The sequence below is a fragment of the Ciona robusta genome, chromosome 12 (assembly GCF_009617815.1).
Source record: "Ciona robusta chromosome 12, ASM961781v2".
NCBI lineage: Eukaryota > Metazoa > Chordata > Ascidiacea > Phlebobranchia > Cionidae > Ciona > Ciona robusta.
In genome coordinates this window covers 4520599-4543204 of record NC_143246.1, presented here as the reverse complement: position 1 = coordinate 4543204, position 22606 = coordinate 4520599, and the positions used below count along the sequence as shown (strand labels likewise).

The window sequence follows — 22606 nt, the reverse complement described above, 5'->3', positions numbered from 1 at the left end:
TACGTGAGATAAGTTTCATTTTATTGTAGTAATATGAAACATTGCGGTTACACCGCTACATTACCCACCACCACCATAAATATCAATTATTTAATACACAACTTTGGGAATACACAGAAACAAAGCGATTCGTCCAAGAACCGATACTGTATAAAAGCAATAATTTCTTTTTTTAAGAGTTTTTAAAAGTCGCGCGAATATAAATCTGTAAATATTCGTCGTTTACTACCAATAGGACGTGAAACGAGAATGCACATGTCCCATCTTACGCTCATGTGTAGCTTATATAGTAGGGTGGGGAAAGATATGGTATCTTTAGCATATAATATCCAAATATCCTGATCGTGTATTAACTAATTAACCACTGTCTATAGGAGTCGTGGGGATATGGTTTTATAATTTTTTAAATGTTCTTTGTTTACTACAAAATGGAACAAGAAAATAGAACGAAAAGGTGTCCCATCTTTCCTCACCCTACTATATATGGCTAGCATTACCAGGCGATTACGTAGATAGTATTATTAAACTATTATGTGATATTAATCTTAATATGGTACATGTTATGATTACTAGCGTGGAACTGCAGAGCAGGGCCTTTTATAAAACACTAAATGTGAATCACATGTGCGTATACTTGTATGCCAGCATGTTGTATGTCCCATATACAATTGTACCCAATGGGGTTATCACCATTAATGGCGTAACTGTATAATAATATACAATGTGTGTTTGTGTGCAGGTTCCAAGGTTATTAACATTGTCTCTGAATACACTTGTATATGTATTAAGTGGAACGTATTTCTTCTCGTGTGGCGGGGCAACAGCAGTCATTATAAAACCCTATTTCATTTTACGTTACGTGTAAAAGGTATTACACCCTAAACTAGCGCATTATTCGACGCCCTAAAGGTTCACATTATACCATTACGACATAAGAGCGCGCCGGCTCTTGTTATTTCCCGAGCGAAATATGATCGTAGTGAGTCGGAATACGACCCGCCTAGCCAACCCACATTGAGAGATACGACTATCAGGTTGCACGCCGAACATTTATGCCGAGTTATTCGTGAAACACGGCACCGTAATTGACGTCGAGAGAGAACTAAGTGCGGGGATGAAGAAATCTAATAGGGCGCCACCACCCGACGGTGTTAAATTCCGAATCAAAATAATAAAGGCATATAGATATTCCGCCCTGATAAAGCGAATGGGACAGACCTGTTATTGTATATTGTTACCAAAACAATAGCCAAGGCGATAGGAGAAATTGTGAAGGGTTAACTGTCGGGTATTCGCCTGGTGTCAGGTAATATAGGCAAAAAGTAAAAGACCGATTACTTGAAACTTTAAACGTGGTATTTAGTTGTAATTTTGGGTTTACTTCGAAACCATGTTTATATTTCAGCAGAATCTCTAAAGCGATATTGTTTATTACCGAATTAATGTGCAATGAAAAATCCATCCTAAAAGATATGGTAAGGTGGGGGAAGATGGGACACCTTTAGCAAAGAATATCCAAATATCCTGATCATGTTTTAAACAATTAACATCGATCTGCGGGAGTCGTGGGGATATGGTTTTATTACTCGTTGAATTTCCTTGTTTACTATCAAATTGGACGGGGAAATAGAATGAAAAGTGTTCCACCTTTTCCTACCCAACTATATCTTTTTTTAACAATTAACAACGCTCTTCAAGAGTCGCTCAGGTACAGTAATATTACTGTGAATGTTCTTTATTTATTACCAAAAATGGGCGAGAAAAAAAACAAAAACATGGACCATCTCAAGCCAGTATATTCAACAAGTGATCGCTAGGTGGCAGCAGCGTTATAGTCCAAACACTAACTTGTCTGCCTACGATTTCCCAATATATACCAGCTGGTCTATATGTCAGGCGCGGAAATTAAAATTACACAAAAAGATATCGTTAACAATAAATAGGTACAATTTCAATATTTTGTTTTTTAAACTGTAAAAAAATGTTGTTTTTTTCTCGTCAAGTGGCGACCATTGTAGCATTCTCGGTTCCCACGTATGGTGTGATTAATACTTGAAAATCTCTGATTAAATCAGTGATTACGCCCACTTGGCGGGTATCGGTTTGCTAAAATTTACCACAATGATTTAATACCTAAACATGAGTCATTCGGCTTGGCGAAAAATGGGTTCGAAACTCGGAAAAGGAAGTTAAAGATGGTTCAACGCGACAGGCTACCCGACGGAAAATTACCCAGGACGAAAATGAGGCCTCGTTTTAAAAACCAATATGTGTACGGCGTCTTAAGTTACTTTAACTTCGGTATACAAACATATACATCAATCTCTTTAGCCGACGGCTGTAGAAATGTGTTTACAAACGTAAGGTTGTGATATATCAGACATTGCTGTCTTCGGGTAAATAGCAAGCTTATTGGGTTTCAGTTAAATTGAAGAACGCTGGTAAAATGATACCTAAGTGTGGTGTGTATGGTAGGGAAGACACCACCACGTAATGGCAAGGTTCTAAAAACTATCATTTCTTACAGTTAGGTCATAGCGTTGGTATAACTTGCTGACGAAGACTAATTCGTTCCGAGTATTTTTGATGGATCGCACGGGTTTAATGGCTCTCTATTAGTGTATGAGTAAACGGGGAATTGGTCACGCCAAATTGAAAGTTTCAGTCATATTTAAGACGAAATGAACATTGTCTAGCTGGCTATGGATGTAAAAGATGGATAGGTTATTTTGTCTACCCGAAAACTCACAAAATATGACAAAAATACTTGGTTTACAAGCACACGCATAATTCTCATACGTATCCCAGCCCACATAGTGTGTATGTGCGGCTTCATTCTTTGCGTGATAAGGTGTACTTTAAAATTTACAGTGTTTTCAAACTATTAAATCAGTTTTTCACATTTTTTGAGCTGATTTAAAAACTATGGTTTATAAACACCTCCCTAAAAGGCATGCTGTAATACAGTACATATAGCTATCGGTTGATTAGGTTACTGACATTTATGTATAGGTTTTGTGAAACGCGACACCTGGTTTCAAATCCCATCTTTAAATTATATGTAACCATATATGAGGCAGTTCTCACATGTTAGTCAACCGAACCAAAACCGTAATTATACGCTCTTGCATTTTACCCTTAATCTAAATTCCGCACCCAATTTAGCTAGCGAACTGTTAAATGCATGTTTTTCAAAGCATAAATCTTTACATTTCCTAATTAAAATTGCGACATTTTGGCTCTTTTATGCCCAGTTAATGTTAATATATCTCACATCTTTAAAATAACATTTGAAAATTTAAAAACAAAATTAGATGTAGGCCTTAAGGTTAATTGGATTTTAAATATTAATTAAAGTTCAACATGTTTCTTTTAAAATATAAAATAGTTTTATTTTTGACTGTTCTGCGAAAAAACATATTTTTATCAAAATAACTTTTAGAAAATAAATAAAAGAAAGGTGTATTCTCATTTGTTGCTTTGTCCTTTTGTTGCAAAGTCATTGAGATATAAACGAATTCCAACATTTTTGTAGCTCAGCACTATAATCAATGCAAATTTATATTGGACAATTGGGTTAAATTGCAACGCTTTGATTATACTTATACAGGTAAATGTAAAGGCGATCTGAAAATTATGTGTTTGCAGCTGGTGATCTTGGCTATTGCTTTGATTTTTCTCCCAACAACGAACAATAGACAATTCTTGCCAAGTTTTACTCATAATAGTGCGCTAATGCGTAGGTTGTGTAATGCTATAACTACTAAACAGGCCTATACTTTCCCACAAAAGCGGAGAGGCTTAGGCGCAAATTAGAGCGAAATTCAAGTAGTTTATCGTACACGGTAGACCTAGCATGGGTGTATCGTGTAACCGCCCAACGCATTTTTACGTAACTGCCTGCTTATTTCGCCATCCAGCACTGGCGGATGACTGTACAGTGGAGAAACCTGATCCTCAGCGAGACTTTGTGACGTCACACACGCTGCTATGCCGTCAATATTTATGCCGGATTCGGATCAGCAGGCACCTTCCAATTGAGCTGCGATTTCCAGTTTGGGATATCCTGGTCCTATAGTACAATGCGGCGACGTCATTGTGGGGTAACGGGCCTCAAGAGCTTTCAATCGGTTTTCCGCTAGTTTGATACGAGTTTCAGGTTACAGTACTTGCTTCAACTGAACATGAGAGCACTGCGGATGCAGAATTTAGAACGGCACAGTCGGGTCTTTATACTGGAAAACTGACTAGGTAATTAGCGACTGTTTGGCGTGAAACAAAATCTTTATTGTTGTACTGCAAGCGGACAGTATCACAAGCAACAGGCACGACAGTGACGTCACAAACACGACAGTGACGGGCAGTGGTTACGAAACATGGGAACGGACGCAGCAACGTGATATATGTACACAAACTGTAGGCCATTTCGATCACGTATATAAAGTAGCACTGTAACGGTTGAAGCAAAAAAATCCAAAGCAGTTTTCGGGAAATAATAAATTTTGAAACTTTTGGAGAAGTACAGATGGCGGCGATAAGACAAAAAATAAACATAAAACAGCACCCGCAGTCGGTACCCTACTTAAAGGACTTCCGAATGGCATAAAAAGTGTGTAGAACACCGATTTTAAAGCGTTTTTGTGGAAAGGGGTCGGATAAGGTTGGTTTCATGTAAGTGTGCCACCCATGCTTTTTCATGTCTGCCTTCAACCAGGCGAAACGAAAACAGTAAACCACCCAAGTCGGTGGCGCTTGCGGTATTTGATTCAACCCGGCCAGGCCTGCTTGAAGAGAAAACTCTATACTCGTAAAAGGGCTGAATATTATAACGAGACGCAGTGTCGAGTTTCAAACGCACAATATAGCAATTGAGTTAGACGCCAACATCTCAGCATCGGTACGATTCCCTTTGCGCAATGCATACGTCAGCAGAATGCGTGTGCAAAATAATCTAATATCGTGACGTAGATTTTTGCGCGTTGTATACACCATGACATTTCAGGTTGCATTCGGTTTCAACCAGAAACTGCTTCAAAGGGAAGTTTGTGTAGATAATATGGCCAACCGAAGGTCACCTCCATAAATAAAATCAACTGATTGAATGTATCGAAACCTAGGAACGCTGGCAATTCTCCTATTCCGTCGTCGTTTTACAGTGTTCGCTAGATGTTGTTATGGTCTGACTTGATTTTGAAGTCGTGTGAAATACTAAACGAACAGAACTTTTCAAACAGAACGCTTGGCTGCATGCACTATATACCAATTTAGAAGTTTAAGCCAGAATTTTCGGCTTTTTATTTGCTACAACCATCGGCCGGTCAGGAACACATGCAACATCATCTGCCGATCTCTTTCTAGAAGTTTCTTCAGAAGATTCCCGCTTCCTCGTTGAAAGATCTATCGCAGAGGAATCAAAAGGTTCTGACTCGTTGCTTGGGGATTTCTGAGACTCGGGTTTGGGCGAAAGAGTTCTTTCGGCTGTTTCCAAACCCGCTGGCTGGGAAGGTTGGTTTGTAGGCTGGGTGGCAGACTCTTTCAGTGAGTCAAATTTCGTAGTTTCAATTTCTTGATTTAAATCTTTGGATTCGGTATCTGGTCTTGGCATTGGAATAGGGATTGGTATTGGAACAGGAACCGGGAATGGCACCAGCAACATTGGGTATGGGAAGGGTGATGTATTATTGTTTGTTATAGGTTGTGGTTTTTGTTGAACTTCAACAGTTGATGGTTTAGAAACTTCTGGTGTATTGCTGTAGCTTGGGGTTATTTGAGCACTCTGCTGGGGCTTGTGGGGTTCACCCACTGCCGGCAATGCCCCTGGATTCGGGAGAGAATTCCCAGCGGCCATAAGCCCCAAAAAGAAGCTGGACGGGTCCAACTTTTCCGAATTTTCTTTGGGTAAACTAGGTAATTGTGGGTTAAAAGGGAACCCCGGGTATAAACCGGGGTATAAATTAGGGTTAGGGGGTAGTTGGTTTTGTAGCAATCCAGACGCAAGCATGCTTTGTAAGGCGGCAACGTTCATAGGCGACTGCTCCCCGAAAAACGGAACAGGCAAGGGATTGGGGTTCAAGGTTTTACCTACACCCATGTTAGTTAAAGCCTCGTGTGTTGTGGATAGCGGAGGCAGGTGCTTTGGAGTTCCTCCCACAGGAGGCCATGCTGTTCGCACTGTCTTCTTCAATGTGGGTGAGGCCTGGGTTCTTTGTGACTGAACCCCAGCTTTCGGTTTGTGGACAACTGGTCTTACATCATTGCTGGATCTTGATTTTTGTGCCTTTCTTAGAGAGGAGTCGCTATGGCGGAATCTGTTGTGTGACTCCTTTGAATGACTTCTGTGATTAGTTTCAGTGGAGGAAAATCTTCTGCTCTCCGCGTCATTATTGCGTGGCGATGACGTCACGCCTGATGACGTATCATCGCGAGAGAAGCGTTTCGGTCGGGTCGGATTTGGATCTAGAGTGAACACACCGTCGGGACTTATTGACTTTGTACGATTGCTGCTGGTGTTGGGGTTGTCCAAAGACGTTGTAAGAAGGGCATGCCTTATCTTGATTGACGGACTGCGCATGCGCAGATCGACCAGTCCGGACTCGTCGTCGGTCGGTGGAGAGATAAGCCCTCTACCACTACTGGTGTTTGAAACGTCATCTTTTTCATCCTCGCTCTAAACAATTAAAACAAGTTACAATATAACAATTATATACAAGAATATTAAAAAGCGGATGTTTTTATTTTTTATTCAACTGATCGTGCTGTTCTGTTACGCGTTAATTTTGTTAAAAGTGCTATATGTTGGGGACATATATGCAAAAGTTATATTATTTTTAAACAGAAAAAGGTCGCCGGGCAAGGTTGTGTAATTTAGTAAACATTGTTTGTTTACTACTAAATAGAAAGAAAAGATAGAATAAAAAAAGTCCTATCTTACCCCACTCTACTGTATATTACGAAATCTGTACCTTTCCGTTTTGTATTTCCTTGCAGAAGATGGCCATCTTGTAGCCCTCCAAACACTGCGACGAGCAAAACTGCAATCTTCCATCTCCGCCTGTGTTTTCTAGAAACTTCCTCGGATGCCGTATCTGCTTGCACCAGTCACACACCTGCGAGAGGTTGATTTCTCACGGGTAAGATTACAAGTGCTTTGGATCGGGTAGCGGTTTATATCAAGGGGCTTGCAAATTAATTAGCACAGAGGTTTATTTCAGAAAGCATTTTGTTTTCCTAGCGCGCAAAAGTTTGATTTTTCCGAGGCGAAAAACGCAAAGTAACAAGGTTAATCTATAAAGGCCAGTTTCTGTAAGTTTGCAATATGAAAGTTGATACATCCTAAGTATATACATAAAACACGTACTACGCCATCCCAAAGAACTTTTGTTAGTCTGTGGCCAGCGTTTATCCCTATGTATTGCTTATATAATTGTTAAGGAGGGTGCATGAGAGCGTAAAATAAATAAATTAGAGTTACATTTAAATCTTGGTATTTTTAAAAACAGACCCGTGACTGTTACTGTTTATAAAACACTACCACAGGGCAGAAAAACGCTTTAAACACTAACAGTGTTCTCGTCCCGAAATTTCACAACAAAGCAGAGGGACATAATAACTTACACGAGTTCTTTTAAAAGTTGCCCGCCTGCAAGCAGCAAAACATTTTTCGCTGCAGAAACTTTTCGTTCCGTCGTTCTCTTGAAGCGTAAATAATGACCGACCCTGTTTTCGGCACCACGAGCACGTGACTTCTTCGTCATACCCTGCATGTTACGTCATTATAGTTTATCATTTTTATGATTTTTACTGATTTTTCTAGTTCAGTTTTGCGAAGTTTCGCAGAGGTAAAAAGTAGTGGTAAATTTTACTATTTAAAGTGTACAGTTTGCAGTCTGTGCCACAAATTAATGCAGAAAACAAGGGAAAACTCTGTTTGTTGTTGTTTTTGCTTTAGTACAGATGTAAAGATACTCGTAGAAGCCAAAGGTTGCATCAGCAGTAAACTATAAGATTCCAAAGATGAACTAAACTCAAGCGTTGCCGTGACAAGCTCTGTAACCTGACACCGCGTTTACTGTTACGTAACAGTACCCGGCTGTTGTCTCTCTGGCGTTCTCGCGGATGCAAGGTGATCTGATCGCGAATTTTTGCCGAACAAAGGCGGCTGCGTGCAACAAATACCCGAAAAAACACAAACGCGTAGATTAAAGTCGAGTGGTCTGATATCGGGTTTCAGCGTCCCGATTTCACGGGACTAGGCTGCAGCTCTGGTAGCTGCATTACCGTGGTGTAGATCGTCGTATTGTACCGGGGACGAAACTGGACACCTGACAACCTGTTTGCCAGCAGCGGCATATGGGATTACAATGTACAGTTGGCCTAGTGGAGCATATACATGTTAAGGTGTGGGAAAGGGCTATAGTTGGTATTCAAACAAATAACAAGTTTTACGCCGTGTAAGTTTTTATGCAATTTACATTTTTTCAATCCACACGGGCTTTGAATCACTCTTTAAGTATGTTCTGTTACCCCATATAAAATATTTCATACCAAATCCAAAAAGCCGTATACCCATTCTATTCTACATTGGTGAGGTGTCCGACCACGGAATTTAAGCCTATGTTGGTCCATTGCCGGAAAGGTGTGTATTTCAAGCCGTTACATACCACGAGTATATCGAATGTTGTGGGTTCGAACCTCACAGCTGGGAGTAAAAGTACGTAACCGACGGTATATCAGAAACAAAGTCAAATGCAGACCGATTTTTGCGGCTTGAGTGTCATCCGTAATATAACGTGGGTGAACGATTACAATTGGAACGTGAAATCGGTAACCAATTCATATTCATTCAAAAGAAATAGCAACCGAGCGACAGCCGACTCGTCTCCGGTACCTTGTCATTTATGAAGGCTGGAAATTGACCAATTTGTCTCATTTTAAAATGGTTTCGCTATATACCCCATTGTTTAAATAAGAGTATTCTTGAATGATAAAGTAAAAATCGTGACCATAGCTTGTTTATCCATAGCTTTGTTTTTGTATTATTTCTCTTAATTGTAAAAGGAAATTTTCAAAAAAAGAGGAAAAATTCCGAAAAAAATATGTACCTACTAAGTTACGTATGTGATAACTCGTAAATTACTTATATAGGTATATGAAACAGAACTCCAGACGTGTTTTCATTCTCCCCTCTTGTCCTATTTGGTTGTAAATTAATAAAGAATATTTAGAGAATTATAACCATATTCCTGCGACTCTAAAAAAGCGTTGTTAATTGTTCAAAACACGATGTGAAACTAAGGAATTTAGTTGCTAACGGTATATCCCTTTCTTAAATACCAGCAGCAGTACAATATCATATATTCAAGCACCACCCAGCTTGAGAGGCCGTATATGCTTGCGTGTCAAGTTCTAAGTGTCTGTTACTTCAGCCACTATACGTTTTACTGCCTGAACGTATGGGTTATCGGCAAACGGATTCTGGGTCGAAATTCTAAACCATGACGCCACACAACAGCTGTGTTTAGTGGTTTTGGTACAACTGCTGTTGACCGTGAGGAAGGATACAAAATATTGAACTATTGACTGCTGTATATACCGTCTCATACGTTATATAGTACTGTGTGGTAAGATGGGATACCGTTAGCACCTAAATTCCATATTTCCTGATCGTGTTTTGAACAATTACCAACGATATTTTAGAGTCGCAAGTGTACGGTTATATAATTCTGTAAATATTCTTTTTTTAGTACTAAATAGGACGCGTAAAACTGTTTTATTTGCTGACGGTATGGTTACTCAACCGACAGCGCCATATAGAGAAGGCGATGCTTGTTTTCATAGTAACAAAAATACAACATTTTTACGGCACAAAGTATTGAGCGTATATATATGGACCCAAACGGATATTGAACCAAAGCTTTATAACCGAAGCATAAACCACACAGAACGGTCTTGGATTTCAGACGTTTCAAGCTCAGGTGTACGGAGGTGTAACGACTAAAGTGGACGCGCTATGTGAAAACAGTCACTCGAATGGAATAGTTGCGGAAATTCAAACAGACGTAAAGTAGGAAAAGGTCAAAATAGAAGTAATTCGACACTGCTGGGGAACTACTTGACGTTACGTACATTAACTACGGTTCAGTAGGAAAACGGGCGCTCCTATGTTTCGTAATCTATTTTTAAATCTGACGCCTTATACTGGATTTCATAGAGAAAATCAAATCATTAGAAAAGTGTCTATGTTTAGAAAGCCCTACCCCGAAGTACAGTCAACCATTGTTTGTAAATCTGACGCATTATATTGGATTTCATAGACAAAATCAATTCAATAGAAAATAGTGCTTTTAAAGCCAGACCCTATAGGTACGTCAACCCTCAAAAATGTGTCTTACCTCGAATTGGGGAGGCGAGGGAGATTTTGGGGTGCGGTGGCGTGTTTAGGGGCTTGCGTCCAGAATGTGAGCGGTCACCCACGTTACGGGGAAGCGATATTCCAGTTTCAAAAACTTTTGCTCTTTTAGACGATGAGAAAGCTGACTCTCTCGTGGAGCGTGGTGGGGGGGACGCTGTATGTGTTTTCAGATTTAAAACTGAAGGCCGAGCTGTAGATATAGATAAACGTATAAGTAAATGCATAAATATAATATAGTAGGGTGGGTGAAGAAGGGACACTTTTCATTCTATTTTCTCGTCCAATTTGGTAGTAAACAAAGAATATTTACAGGATTATACAACCAGCGGCGCGCCTCTTAAAGAGCGTTGGTAATTGTTCTAAACACGATCAGAAAATGTGAGATTAGGGTTCTAACGGTATATCCCATCTTGCCCCACAGTACTATATAATAGGGATGTGCCGAAGTTGTAAAAGCTCCAACTCGCAGAGCGCTGGCTAAGATTAAAGAGACCAGTGGTTTCGGCATTTCCAGTGTTGCAAGATGTAAAATTCATATAAAAAATAATCAAAAATTATTTGTAAATGATGCAGCAGTTTTTATTTGCTTTTCACCAAAAATCTGACACGGAAACACTGGGCACTCGTGTAATTCGAGACTAGCGGTAATTCGAAACCGGCTGTAATTTGATACGGGCTGTTATCCGATAAGGGCACATTCGCTGCTGTTCTATACGTTATACTATCCAGAGAGCAAATTTACGAACGAAAATTATTTAACGAAAAGGCCATGCTGACTAGTCTCGTTATACTTTAGTTGATTTATTTTTTCTTATTTCATTTGTAGTACTTTTCCCTCTCGCGTGGCACATTATAGCAATAGCATGTGGGCTCGGCGTTCAGTTCAACTTCCAGCCAAAAAAGGGAGGCGATCAAGCTTTTGAGCTCGGGCTCGGCACATCCCTACAGTATATAATTATTAATATTTAATTGAATCCTTACATTTGTCCTCTCGATCACTTGGTTGTGGGGAAACGTCACTGGAAGAATCTGCGCTATAACGATTTCTTTGTGAACTTATACCAGCCTGTAAACGGTATCGTCCTAAATCGTTTTCTGCAAGCCGATCGTAGCCGTAAAGACCCAGCAATTCATTCATTGTGTTTTGAGCGAAACTCTGCGGGAAAAATAAGGTGTAATTTGCAGCCGCAAAATGCGTTGTTTTTTATGCTATTTTATAGAGAATTGATTTTCTTCATGCGTTTAATAAAAGCGATGTAGGACTAGTTTCGTATGCTTCCCTTTCGTATGCTTAATTCTCTAACTCCAAATTTGTAAATTTACATTATAAATTCTATATAATAGAGTGAGGTAAGATGGGACACCTTTAGCACAAAATATCCAAATATCGTGATCGCATTTTAAACAATTAACAACGGGTTACGGGAGTCGTGAGCATGCGGTTTTATAATTCTTTTATTGTTCTTTGTTTACTACCAAAAAAGACGAAAAAATAGAAAGAAAAGGTGTCCTATCTTCCCCCACCCTACTATATGGTGTGTAAAAACCACACAGCAACAAAATGTAAAAAGTATAGCAGGGTGGTAAAATTCTACACGTTTTGAAACCCGGCTGCAATTAAACCTATCAGGTGTACGTTTCCAGGCTGTCGAACTGTGTATTGAGATTGCTTTTAGCTATAGGAAGCAGGTTATTGGAGATTGCGTATTAAATTACTTGCGTTTCTTGCTCTAGCAGCAGAACTGTGTGGAAAACGATGCATCCTGCAGTTAATGTGGACGTCTAAAGGTTCAATTTCAGCCTTATACGCTTTTTGATCGACAGCTGGCTCGGCGGTGTAGGTTTATAAGCCGAAACGACTATTCACAAACTTTATGGAAAGGAAATGTGAAATACTAGAGTGACTATCGAATTCCCGAGCGAATATACGCCGCTTAGAATCCGACACCATGGAACCGCTTACACTGTAATTTAGCGCCACATACGCCAACTGCGAACTGAACAACATATCGACTGGCAACCAACAGAAACCAATTCATACGAATGTTATTGTATAGGTTGGGGAAAGACGGGACAACTTTTGCACAGAATGACCAAATATCTTGATCGTGTTTTAAACAATTAATAACGCTCTATGGGAGTCGTGAGGATACGGTTTTATAATTCTATGAATGTTCTTTGCTTATTACCAAATGGGACGAAAATATAATGAAAGTGTGTCTCATTTTCCCCACCCTACTATATACCGTTTTGTACCAATTGCGCCTAAACAACCTACTGTATATTGAGAGACACAGCAAATTTACGTCATATTTTTACTGTACCTTCATTTCGCTTTCTTCAGGCTGTTCCTGTTTCACTGATTTGAGCAACTGGTTTCGGACTTCTGTTTCTGGGGTTGACGAACAAGATCTTTTCTCCGAGTTACTATTGTTGGCTTCTTCGGACCTACACCGCTCTGCATAAAAAAATAACGTTCCAAAAATGTATAATATAGCAGGGTGGGGAAAGGTGAGACACCTTTTCGTTTAGTTTTCTCTTTTTGGTAGTAAACAAAAAACATTCAATGAATTATAAAACCGTATCTTCACGACTCCCATAGACCGTTGTTAATTGTTTAAAACACGATCAGGCTATTTGGATATTATGTGTTAAAGGTGTCCCATCTTCCCCCATTCTACTATATTTTGCATATATACAACGGCTGGCTTCATTAATTATTAGGTTAAGATTCGTCTGCAAGGCAATCACAGTTTTAGGGAATATAACGCTAATTCTCTAACTACAGAATTGCAAATTTACATTCTAAATCCTATATCAAACATGTATAAATACACATTAAATGCATTACCGCGCGATAAATCAATAAGCTTTATGATTTCGACACAAAAATAAACGTTCTATTAGAGAAGTTTAACTTCATAATAATTAAACATAAATGGCTCGTTTGTCTGCTAGGTGTATCGGCCACGCTTATTTTCTTCCAAATAAATGTATATATATTCCTAACTATAAGTGCTGTGTTTTAACAACTGTTATTTTGTCGTTGTGCCCTGTCCTTTCGTTTAAAATTTCTAAATCTTTGCTACCGTTATCGAAGAGACAAATAAAGTTATTATTGTAGAACCCAGTTGTAATATCTTTTAGCAGCAAAAGCGTTAGCGCTGCGTCTTAACCTCTCCAAACTGTATTCATGATACCAACCTTTTACATAATGTTGTTTCTCTTCGGCTAAATTCATGTCACCATTTCCGGCTTCATGCTTCAAGTTACTGGGAGGGACTACCGTTTTTCCCTTTCCCGTACCCAGTTCTATAGACCCCGGCATTTTTCCAGTAAGCGTAGAAACGCCGCGCAAGTAATTCAAAATCTGAAACTGAAATGAACCTGTACCGTTGTTCTGCGCTGTACAAGAATGCGTATGATGAAACCAAGACACTTTTTCGCAGCCGTCATCTCTTTTTCACGCCATGTATCAGGTTACACTACGACGGCTATACGGCTCTTTAGCGACGTCTGCCGACTCTGCAAAAAGTGTTAAAAGATGAAATAAAAACAGTGATAGGGACACAATTAAAACAAGGTGTGTATGAATTAAGACAACGTGTTGTTATATTTTTGAAGGTTTAGAAGTCGATAAGTGAATTTTAATATAGCACAGGTGTTCTGTTTCACACATCTCATTACCGTTACCCACTTGTATAACTTTGTATGCAACAGCCACGCTTTTAACTGACACTGTTAAGCTTTAAACAGTTGTTTAAACAACTGTTGTTTTGCTTTTGATTCCCTTTTTTTCATTCTTTAAATAACATATCTTCGCTATTGTTTTCGAAGAGATAAATATATGACGTATATGTGCTGGCCTCGGGAAAAAACTTATAACGTTATGGCCTCGGGATAGTTCAGCCACGTAAAGTGATAAAAAACCACAGAGTAACACATCTAGTAAGCGCGGGTACTTTAGCTTTCCTGTCACACGAGGATAACTAAGTATAGTACTGTGGGGTAAGATGGGACACCTTTAGCACATAATATCCAAATATCCTAATCGTGTTATAAACAATTAACAACGGTCAATGGAAGTTGTGAAGATACGGTTTTATAATTCTTTGAATGTTCTTTGTTTACTACCAAATGGTACGAGAAAATAGAATGAAAATGTGTCCCATTTTCCCCCACTCACTATATCATTTTTTCCAAAAAGTTGTGGCACAGGCTTGGTTCTGGACGGAGTCACACTGGTCGCAATAACGACAAACACGAGCAGTCTAATGAGCCACATGTTGCCCAAATCCCAGGTCCCAGACAATTACTATACCCAAATAAAATAGGATATTTAACTATATTCCCACCCCACTACTTAAATGTATTCAAAACATCCCTTATTCAAAAGCGCAATACCCAATCAAAAACAACGGTCTAATATAATTTCCGTTTATAGATTCTAGGAAGAGAGATATAAGTTTTACGAGTCGTTCTTTTCGTTTTAGTATTTTGGTTTTGTATTTCTCTATGTTCCTCAAAATTAAACCGATTCAGTAAGCATTTCTAGCCTAAAATTCATACCATTCTGTTTCTTGAATATTTCATTAGATAGTTAACCAAATACAACGTTATAAAATGTTTAAAAGTTCGAGGTGTTCAGATTCGATCCAATGGTCAGTTATACGTTGGTATGATGGCCACCTACGTTTCTACGCTCGTTTTTTAGCCTTGACGTTCGCAGAGTGCGTATAATTTGCGGAGGGAGCATGGGTAGTCGTTCCACTGTGAAGTATCTCTAAAGTTGCTGCCTACACAGTCTTCGCCTCTAATATTGTTTGGTTCTCCTTTATACCAGTTGGCCTCACTGTCCTTTAATGGTGTGCCGTCCTCCCAGACGAAATTCCCCTCTCCTTTTATATCGGTGAGACCGATCCAGTAATCCTCTTCTGTAATAGCCGTTAGCTGTTTGCGAAGAACTCTGCAAAGATTGATATAAATGTCGTAATATATATATATATTTGCCTGTATAGCAAGGAGCATAGGGTATGTGTTATAAGCAATCAAGATTAAACCAATACTCAGAAAATTAAACAGCATAATAGGTTTATGGCAACCTATTAAAACAAGGTATATGCACTTACTTCATAACATCTTGGTTCCTGGGTGCATGTACCGCAAGGGTGGCTTGAAATTTCCCGCACTGTGCTTTCGCTTGCTTGTAACGCATATCTTTGGCAATAACGAAGTAGAAATAACCGTTTCCTGGCCCGTACCATGTTTTTCCATTATAATAACTAAAAATAATATAAAACACTTTAAATTCTCAATAAAATCTTAGTACAGTAGTGTGGGGAAAGATGGGATACATTTTCATTCTATTTTCTCGTCTCATTTGGTAGAAAACTAAGAACATTCAAAAAATTATATAACCGTATCCTGAAGACTCCCATAGACCGTTGTTACAGTTGCAGTATACACGCGTCAACTAAAGCTAATTTGAGAGTAAAATAAAAGTAAAGTAAATACTAACCTTTCGTGCCTTGGCATGTTTGGCCTGTAAAATAATCATATAGTGATTATTTTTGATTTAACCTATCGTCATGGCATATTTTAATTTTGATAAAAAGTTTTTTTATTAACAAAAATATGTTTTAACAAAATTTAAAAAAAAGTTTAAATTTTATCAAAAAAGTTTTGATATTTACCCTCAAGCTTTGCCAAACGTGTCTCGAAGTCTTGCATCCTTATCTCTAAGTCTACTGTGACGCCAGTGTCTCCTTTTGGACCTTTTGCGCCAGGTGGTCCCGCAGGCCCAGGTGGCCCTCGATCGCCCTTAAGCGGCGGTGCACTATCTGAGCACGTCAGGTAAGTTTGGGCTCTAGCGTGTACAACTGCACACAAACCGATAAAGAGAACGACGCACACTTTAAATGAAGACATTTCCGGAATATTTGAACGTGAAAAATACTAAACATAATAAATGTAATATAATATTAGTACCGCATTGCCGACATATATGGTTACACACGTCTACTTAGACTCTAGGGTAATGAGCCAATTTGCCCCAAATTCCAGGTTTCATGGCGTGCCTTCCCGTAGAACCTCAGCGACATTAAATTGCCGACAACCCCTTTATCTGTGTAGACTTTTATCAATGTAGAATACAAAAAGATCCTTTTTAATCTTAAAAAAGAAGATCGATCTACAGAAAAAATCTTCTTTCGATCTCTTTCGATCTACAGAAAGATCTCTTTCGATCTTTTTGTACGATTTCGGAGGTAGTAGCACCACTATTTATACGTTTTTAGTGCCAAAGAATAAACACCAGACATCCGGCTGAAATATAAGTTCCGTGTTGAGCGCGGTCAATGATTAATTATACCAAGCTGGCATTAAGTCGGGACTGGAAGGATGGCAGCAATCATATCCTCTCTATAATAAAAACATGATTAAGAAAGCTTCATATGCGTCTATTCATCTTACAGTTAGAAACAACAGGCCGCAATATGATGGTAATTGAAATTGATGATATGACTATTGTTTTTCGTTTAGATTAGCTTAAATATAGCGGACTTCTGGGTTCTTAATTTTCCGTGTCCGTTCGTTTGCGGAACTGCCGACAACGCTATAGCGTGATAAGGATATTTACAATTAAGTTTAGCTCATTCAAACTGAAATATAAACAAGAAGCGCGGAAACTGTGCGCATCATAACCAATTTATGATCTCGGAAGTATATTATACACCTATTAATCAAGCAGATGGTAAACAAAAGGCCTCGGAGCCGGTGATTTTTTAAAATTAAATTTGGGGCAGGTGTATAGACACGCTTTTCGCCTACGGTCTTTTCCATACTTTTTATCCATAGCGGGTTTGAACGATTGTCGTTTTGATGTTGTAAAACAGCGTTGTTGGTTGTTAAAACCACGGTTGGGAAATATGAGATTTGGGTGCTAACGGTAGCCATCTTACCCCACAGTACTAGTTACAGTTAGAATCACATATTAGAAATATTGACATATAGTAGGGTGGGGGAAGATGGGACACTCTTAACACATAATATCCTAACATCCTGATCGTGTTTTAAACAATTAACAACGGTCTATGGGGAGTCGTGAGGATACGGTTTTATAATTCTTTGAATATTCTTTGTTTAGTACTTAATGGGAAAAAGTGGAGATAAAAGGTGTCCCATCTTCCCCACCCTACTCTATTAAAGTGCTCAAAGAACTGTGTAGTTCACATAACAAAATTAAACTAAAATTCCCTTACAGCTTGCAGTAGCATTAGAGTTTACCCGCAATTCTATATATAGTAGGGTGGGGGAAGATGGGACACCTTTAGCACATAATACCGAAATATCCTGATCGTGTTTTAAACAATTATAAACAACGGTCTGTGGGAGTCATGAGGATACAGCTTTATAATTCTTTGTTTACTACTAAATGGGACGAGAAAACAGAATTAAAAGGTTTCCTATTTCTTCCCCCACCCTACTTTATTAATGTGTGTGTGCTTGTCGTTTTGTTGCTGATTTCCTCCGGCCCCGTGGCAAAGTGGTTAGCGTGCCTACCTCTAACCTGCCTCTAACGGCAATTGCTACAACCCACCAAACACTAAAGGGTTGTCAAAATTATCAGCTATACTCCCATACATAAAAAAATCGACTGTGGTTTTCCGGCCACGCGAGGATACAGTTACATTCATTCATTTAATATCTTCGCTGGTTTTAAAAATTTGAAAACTCGAGTTATATTGATGCATCGTTACAACGCGGTAAGTATTTTAAAAACCTAATACTTTTCTAACCCAAACGTTAACTTGGCTCATTTCCTGTATGACCCACACGCTCGTGGCTCGATTAGATATAACTGCCATCTCAGTACTTTTTTGCCTTGCACTTGGCTGTGATATACGAAGCGGATAATTTATCAAATCAAAATGCATTTACGCCAAACTAAACAATCCAAATTCGTGAGCCTATATTAATCACAGTAACCTTCTATGGATGAATGCAACTTATTTTATCCTCGCGTGGCCGGAAAACGACAGTCGTTAAACGGGTGTTCTGTTTCGTACTCCTCGTGCCAGCTTACGATTTACCAAGTATGTTACTTTGTGGGTGATTATTTTTTATGTGTGACCACGGCCTACTCGAGTTAAATATCTCTAGTAGGCTGTGGTGTGACTGATAATTTGGACAACCCATCAGTGACAAGTGTTTTGCACTAGGACAAATACGCCCCAATGGTAGCAGCGACGAGCCTTGAACCAATTACCTCACAGGCAGGCGCGCTAACCACTTTTTGTCGACTTGTAAGCGGGAACGAGGTGTATAAAACAGAACATCTGTGTTATAACGACTGTAGGCGCCTCGCACTGCGAGAATATCGCTAACATTTACTTATTCAATTCAACCCAATCGTTTAAATAATTTATTAAAATTTCCTAAAGACTTTTCTTTTGTTTCTGCTGCTTAGAGAATCGATCTATCTCTTCCATGTGTTTCTGAATCTTCATCTTCGCATTCTCAGCGAGCCTTCTCTCCTCGTTTATTTTCTGCATCATTTTCATTGGGTTCATTATTGTAGCCATTTCATCCATTAGTGCTTTCGGATGGACCACCCTTTTTGGGATCCCGAAGTAACTGGGCCAAAAAATAAAAATGATTTTTTTCCGGGCATGGAGGAGCAACGACAGTCATTATAAAATGTTCACGAATGTTCTGTTTCATACACCTTGTGCTCCCTTACGAGTTACCATGTATGTTACATTGGGAGTAATTGTTCTTAAGAAAGTTTTTTTTTTTTTTTTGTAATGTATGACGAACAATTCATACAACCCAAAAGAATGACGGAGTTGGAGCAATTGCCGTTAAGTGTCAAGGACAAACTTGCCTTCAATGTTAAAAAACGGGCCCAGTAACCTATTATTTTTTTTACAAATCCCTAGTTTTACCTTTCTACTTCTGGCCGTTTAAATAATTGCAGAAGAAAGAATGAAAAGGTGTTACTCGTTATCCAGAATATGAACATAATTGAAGGTTGGTAAACCAGGAATGGCAACATTACAAACGGAGAATACAGAATCACTTTTCGCATCTAAAAATATGTATAAAAATAATATAGTAAAGCGGGGGGAACGGGACACCTTTAGCACTGCATATAATATCCAAAAAACTTGGTCGTGTTTTAAACAATTTCCAAAAGTCTATGGGGAGTTGTGAGGAGACGGTTTTATAATTTTTGGAATTTTCTTTGTTTAGTAACAAATTGGACAAAAAATAGAATGAAAATGCATCCCATCTTCCTGCATCCTACTATTCATATATTTTGGTAAATAGGTTCATAAGGATAAAATATTGAAAAAGTTTGGTACAAAACTTTAGCGAATTTATAAATGACTTCTGTTTTAGCATGTGTGCTCGAAATAGCCTTCTTTAAAAAAAGACTCATTTAAGGTTATGTTGGACACATTTATCTAGAATTTAATCATTATCTTACTACCAATTTATAGAATGTAAAAATGTATGACAAATATGCAGGTTTTTATGCCTTATTTTATAATACTAGTTTCGCCATTGCATTTTACCAAAAAAAATCGGAATTTCTATAAACAAATTTTTACTCACAAAAGGTACTTCAGCCATTGGCCCCACTTCTGTAGCTGCCCCACCAAAACGGAAGAGTAGATATAGTGAGGTGCACGACAGGGTGGGTAGCAGGAAATATGGGTCGACGATGGTTAAATCGGTGAACCATAACGCACCCCCTTCCATTAAACTCGGGACTTTTGCCTGAATAATCAAATTTGTGCAAAAAACATATATATTATCGATTTTTATGTATATATATATATATTATATTTGATTTATACATATATATATATGTTATATTTAATTTTTGTAGCTGCCCCAAAAGCCTTGGGCCAAAACTAAACATTTTTTTCACCAAAAGCAGAGTTTGCAAAGGAGGGAAATCTCCCAAAAACAAAGTTTGCAAATTAAAATCGTTTTTAGGATTTTCATCCACAAAGTAACATACTTGGGAAATGTTAGCTGGCATGAGGTGTATGAAACAAAACACCCGTGTGATAACGAATGTTGTTTTTCCACTACTCTAGGATAAAATAACATTCATTACATTCAAAAAAGCAAACCACCTGTGTCATGCCTCTCATGGCAGAGAAAAAAGATAAAAAGGTGATTCCAATAGGAAGTTGGTAAAGCAAAGCTTTAACAGGGTTTATATTTTTTTCACGCAAGAAATCCATATATTCCAACATTTTTCGTTGTTGCTCCAATTTTGATGTCGCACTTTTTGCAGCTGCTTGTAAGCGCATCTAGGAATACATGTTTTTTTAAGGGTATATACATAATAAATTTGTATATGTGTAGTTATGTATATGTATAGGCCTACAAGCTGTCCTAGTTTGTGAACCATGTAGACATTTATGAAAAAACATTTAAATATAAATCATCCAATTTTACTAATTTTTATAAATATATATACATATTATCATATATATACATTTATCCATAGTATACTCATAAATTCATAACAGACAGTTTTATAAAGAGAATTAGGTATGTGGTAATGCGGTTGGTAAACAACTTGAGCAGCTGTCCTGATTAATAAAATCGATATTCAAATGTATTTCCATAAAAAACTAAATGGTGCACCATTTCTGGGCAGTACCCAGAAATGAATTGAAAAAAATGGCAACAGCTGGGTAAAAAGACCCAAATTTTGACCTTTTTTCCAAACTTTTATCATTATGAATTTTTGCATTGACTTTTTTGAAATTTATTTTCACTATGGTACCTGTTCTGGCTGACTGTTATGTGATCGCGCTATAAAAGATCTCATTCTTATATAAGCAGGTAAAGCAAGAAGACGCAGAGTTAGTGTTGCAATTGCAATTGCAGGTATCCAGGGCACACCAAGTTGAACATTGAGGAATTCCAGCATACTCTGAATCCAATGATGCGGCCAATCCCATCCACCAAGTCTATACAACAAATTGGTTAAAAAATGACTCAACTAATTTATTTAACACATTAGTTATCCAGTTTGAAGAGTATGGCAGTTCTTGACGAAATCTCGCACGTGCAAGACGGTTATTTTTCGCGTGCGAGCGTGCTATTATTAAAATTGTAAAAAAAAATCGCTCGTGCACCTGCCATACTCTGCAGTCTGGTTAGTTATGAAGATTTCCTATGTTTGACAACAACTGCATTTTTAGTATCAATTAAATACATTTTACTTTTACACAACCAAATCCAAAACAATGGTTAGCACTCCTGTCTCTAACCTAAAGATCATGGGTTCAAAGCTCGCCTCTGCTATGCTGTGGGCGTATGTGTCTTTGGGCAAAACACTTAATCGCAATTTGTCCAACTTAGTAATCACTAATGGGTTGTTCAAATTGCCAGCCAGAAGGAAAAAAGTCAATCCCCCAAAAAATCACATTCATTCATTCAACAGTGTCAAAAAATACATTCACTTTAACACAACCTACCCAAGTTCTGCAAAGCTTTGGCTAACGACTTCAACATGTTCCCCTAAAACAGAGGCGTCCAAATTTTCACTTAAATTTGTTTCACTGCTTGGACGATAGTTCGTAAAGTTAAGTTCGTGTGAGTTCGCAGTTTCACTTGAATTGCTAAGTTCCGTCACATTTACAGCAGTCGTCTCATTTTTTGAACCAAAAAGTGAAATATTTCGTAATCTTAGGTCCATGGGGAGAGACGTTTTTGTCAGAAATGTCTGTTTTGTTTTAGTTGAGATGTTTGAAGACGAAATAGTCAAATAAGGGGAGAAGTTTGTGTAATTCCGAGCATTAGACTGGAGAAGAAAAGCGGCATATCTGTAAGAAAAAGTTCAGCTTAAGCAACATACTTTTTTTTCTGTTGAAACTATCTGCACTATACTATGCTGTTTATATGAATCGAGCTATGCGTTTACCGGCAATTCGCTGAAGAGTTCCCACAGCACAAACGTAAAGCCCTAGAAGTCCACATTCAATTTTGTTGGCGTAATTGGTGGATGATTGCAGATATGTTTCTCTAACGTAGTTGTACACACTACAGCATGTTAAACCAAATGTGAACAGCAAAACAAATGACGGGATTTTTCCTTTTTCTTGAGAAAAAGGTTTATCTGTGTTGCCAACAGAATGAACGCTTTATGCCAAAACATTGATAACA

General features: G+C 38.3%; 3 protein-coding genes across 3 annotated transcripts; all 3 read right to left on the bottom strand.

Annotated features, from left to right (window-relative positions):
• Positions 1-4221: 4221 nt before the first annotated feature.
• LOC149727008 (uncharacterized) lies at positions 4222-13848 on the bottom strand. Its single transcript, XM_089889950.1, has 7 exons — positions 13616-13848; positions 12736-12869; positions 11393-11567; positions 10392-10601; positions 7615-7757; positions 6963-7106; positions 4222-6667 (listed from the first exon to the last, which is right to left on the bottom strand). Exons 1-7 carry the CDS (start codon positions 13737-13739, stop codon positions 5273-5275), a joined length of 2325 nt encoding a protein of 774 aa, XP_089746076.1. The 5' UTR covers positions 13740-13848; the 3' UTR covers positions 4222-5272.
• A 1134-nt stretch (positions 13849-14982) lies between these two features.
• Positions 14983-16829, bottom strand: LOC149727007 (CD209 antigen-like protein C). Its single transcript, XM_089890615.1, has 4 exons — positions 16105-16829; positions 15930-15953; positions 15541-15712; positions 14983-15377 (listed from the first exon to the last, which is right to left on the bottom strand). Exons 1-4 carry the CDS (start codon positions 16337-16339, stop codon positions 15122-15124), a joined length of 687 nt encoding a protein of 228 aa, XP_089746741.1. The 5' UTR covers positions 16340-16829; the 3' UTR covers positions 14983-15121.
• A 1987-nt stretch (positions 16830-18816) lies between these two features.
• On the bottom strand, positions 18817-22525 carry LOC149727006 (mitochondrial inner membrane protein OXA1L-like). The gene is made up of 7 exons (XM_089890606.1): positions 22365-22525; positions 21919-22266; positions 21222-21408; positions 20560-20739; positions 20030-20194; positions 19357-19499; positions 18817-19045 (listed from the first exon to the last, which is right to left on the bottom strand). The coding sequence occupies exons 1-7, from the start codon at positions 22418-22420 to the stop codon at positions 18847-18849; spliced, it is 1278 nt and encodes a 425-aa protein (XP_089746732.1). The 5' UTR covers positions 22421-22525; the 3' UTR covers positions 18817-18846.
• Positions 22526-22606: the final 81 nt, after the last annotated feature.

What these genes read in the sequence shown, in the direction of transcription:
- LOC149727008 (XM_089889950.1), bottom strand. Translation starts at nt 13,739, where the DNA reads ATGCCGGGGTCTATAGAACTGGGTACGGGAAAGGGAAAAACGGTAGTC. An exon ending in AAGTGATCGAGAGGACAAAT is followed by an intron (nt 10,602 to 11,392) that starts GTAAGGATTCAA and finishes CTATATCTACAG; the next exon opens with CTCGGCCTTCAGTTTTAAAT. An exon ending in AGGAAATACAAAACGGAAAG is followed by an intron (nt 6,668 to 6,962) that starts GTACAGATTTCG and finishes TTAATTGTTTAG; the next exon opens with AGCGAGGATGAAAAAGATGA.
- LOC149727006 (XM_089890606.1), bottom strand. Translation starts at nt 22,420, where the DNA reads ATGTGGACTTCTAGGGCTTTACGTTTGTGCTGTGGGAACTCTTCAGCG. An exon ending in AACTCTTCAGCGAATTGCCG is followed by an intron (nt 22,267 to 22,364) that starts GTAAACGCATAG and finishes TTTTTCTTACAG; the next exon opens with ATATGCCGCTTTTCTTCTCC. An exon ending in CAAAGCTTTGCAGAACTTGG is followed by an intron (nt 21,409 to 21,918) that starts GTAGGTTGTGTT and finishes TTTGTTGTATAG; the next exon opens with ACTTGGTGGATGGGATTGGC.
- LOC149727007 (XM_089890615.1), bottom strand. Translation starts at nt 16,339, where the DNA reads ATGTCTTCATTTAAAGTGTGCGTCGTTCTCTTTATCGGTTTGTGTGCA. An exon ending in AACATGCCAAGGCACGAAAG is followed by an intron (nt 15,713 to 15,929) that starts GTTAGTATTTAC and finishes GAGAATTTAAAG; the next exon opens with TGTTTTATATTATTTTTAGT. An exon ending in AGGAACCAAGATGTTATGAA is followed by an intron (nt 15,378 to 15,540) that starts GTAAGTGCATAT and finishes CAATCTTTGCAG; the next exon opens with AGTTCTTCGCAAACAGCTAA.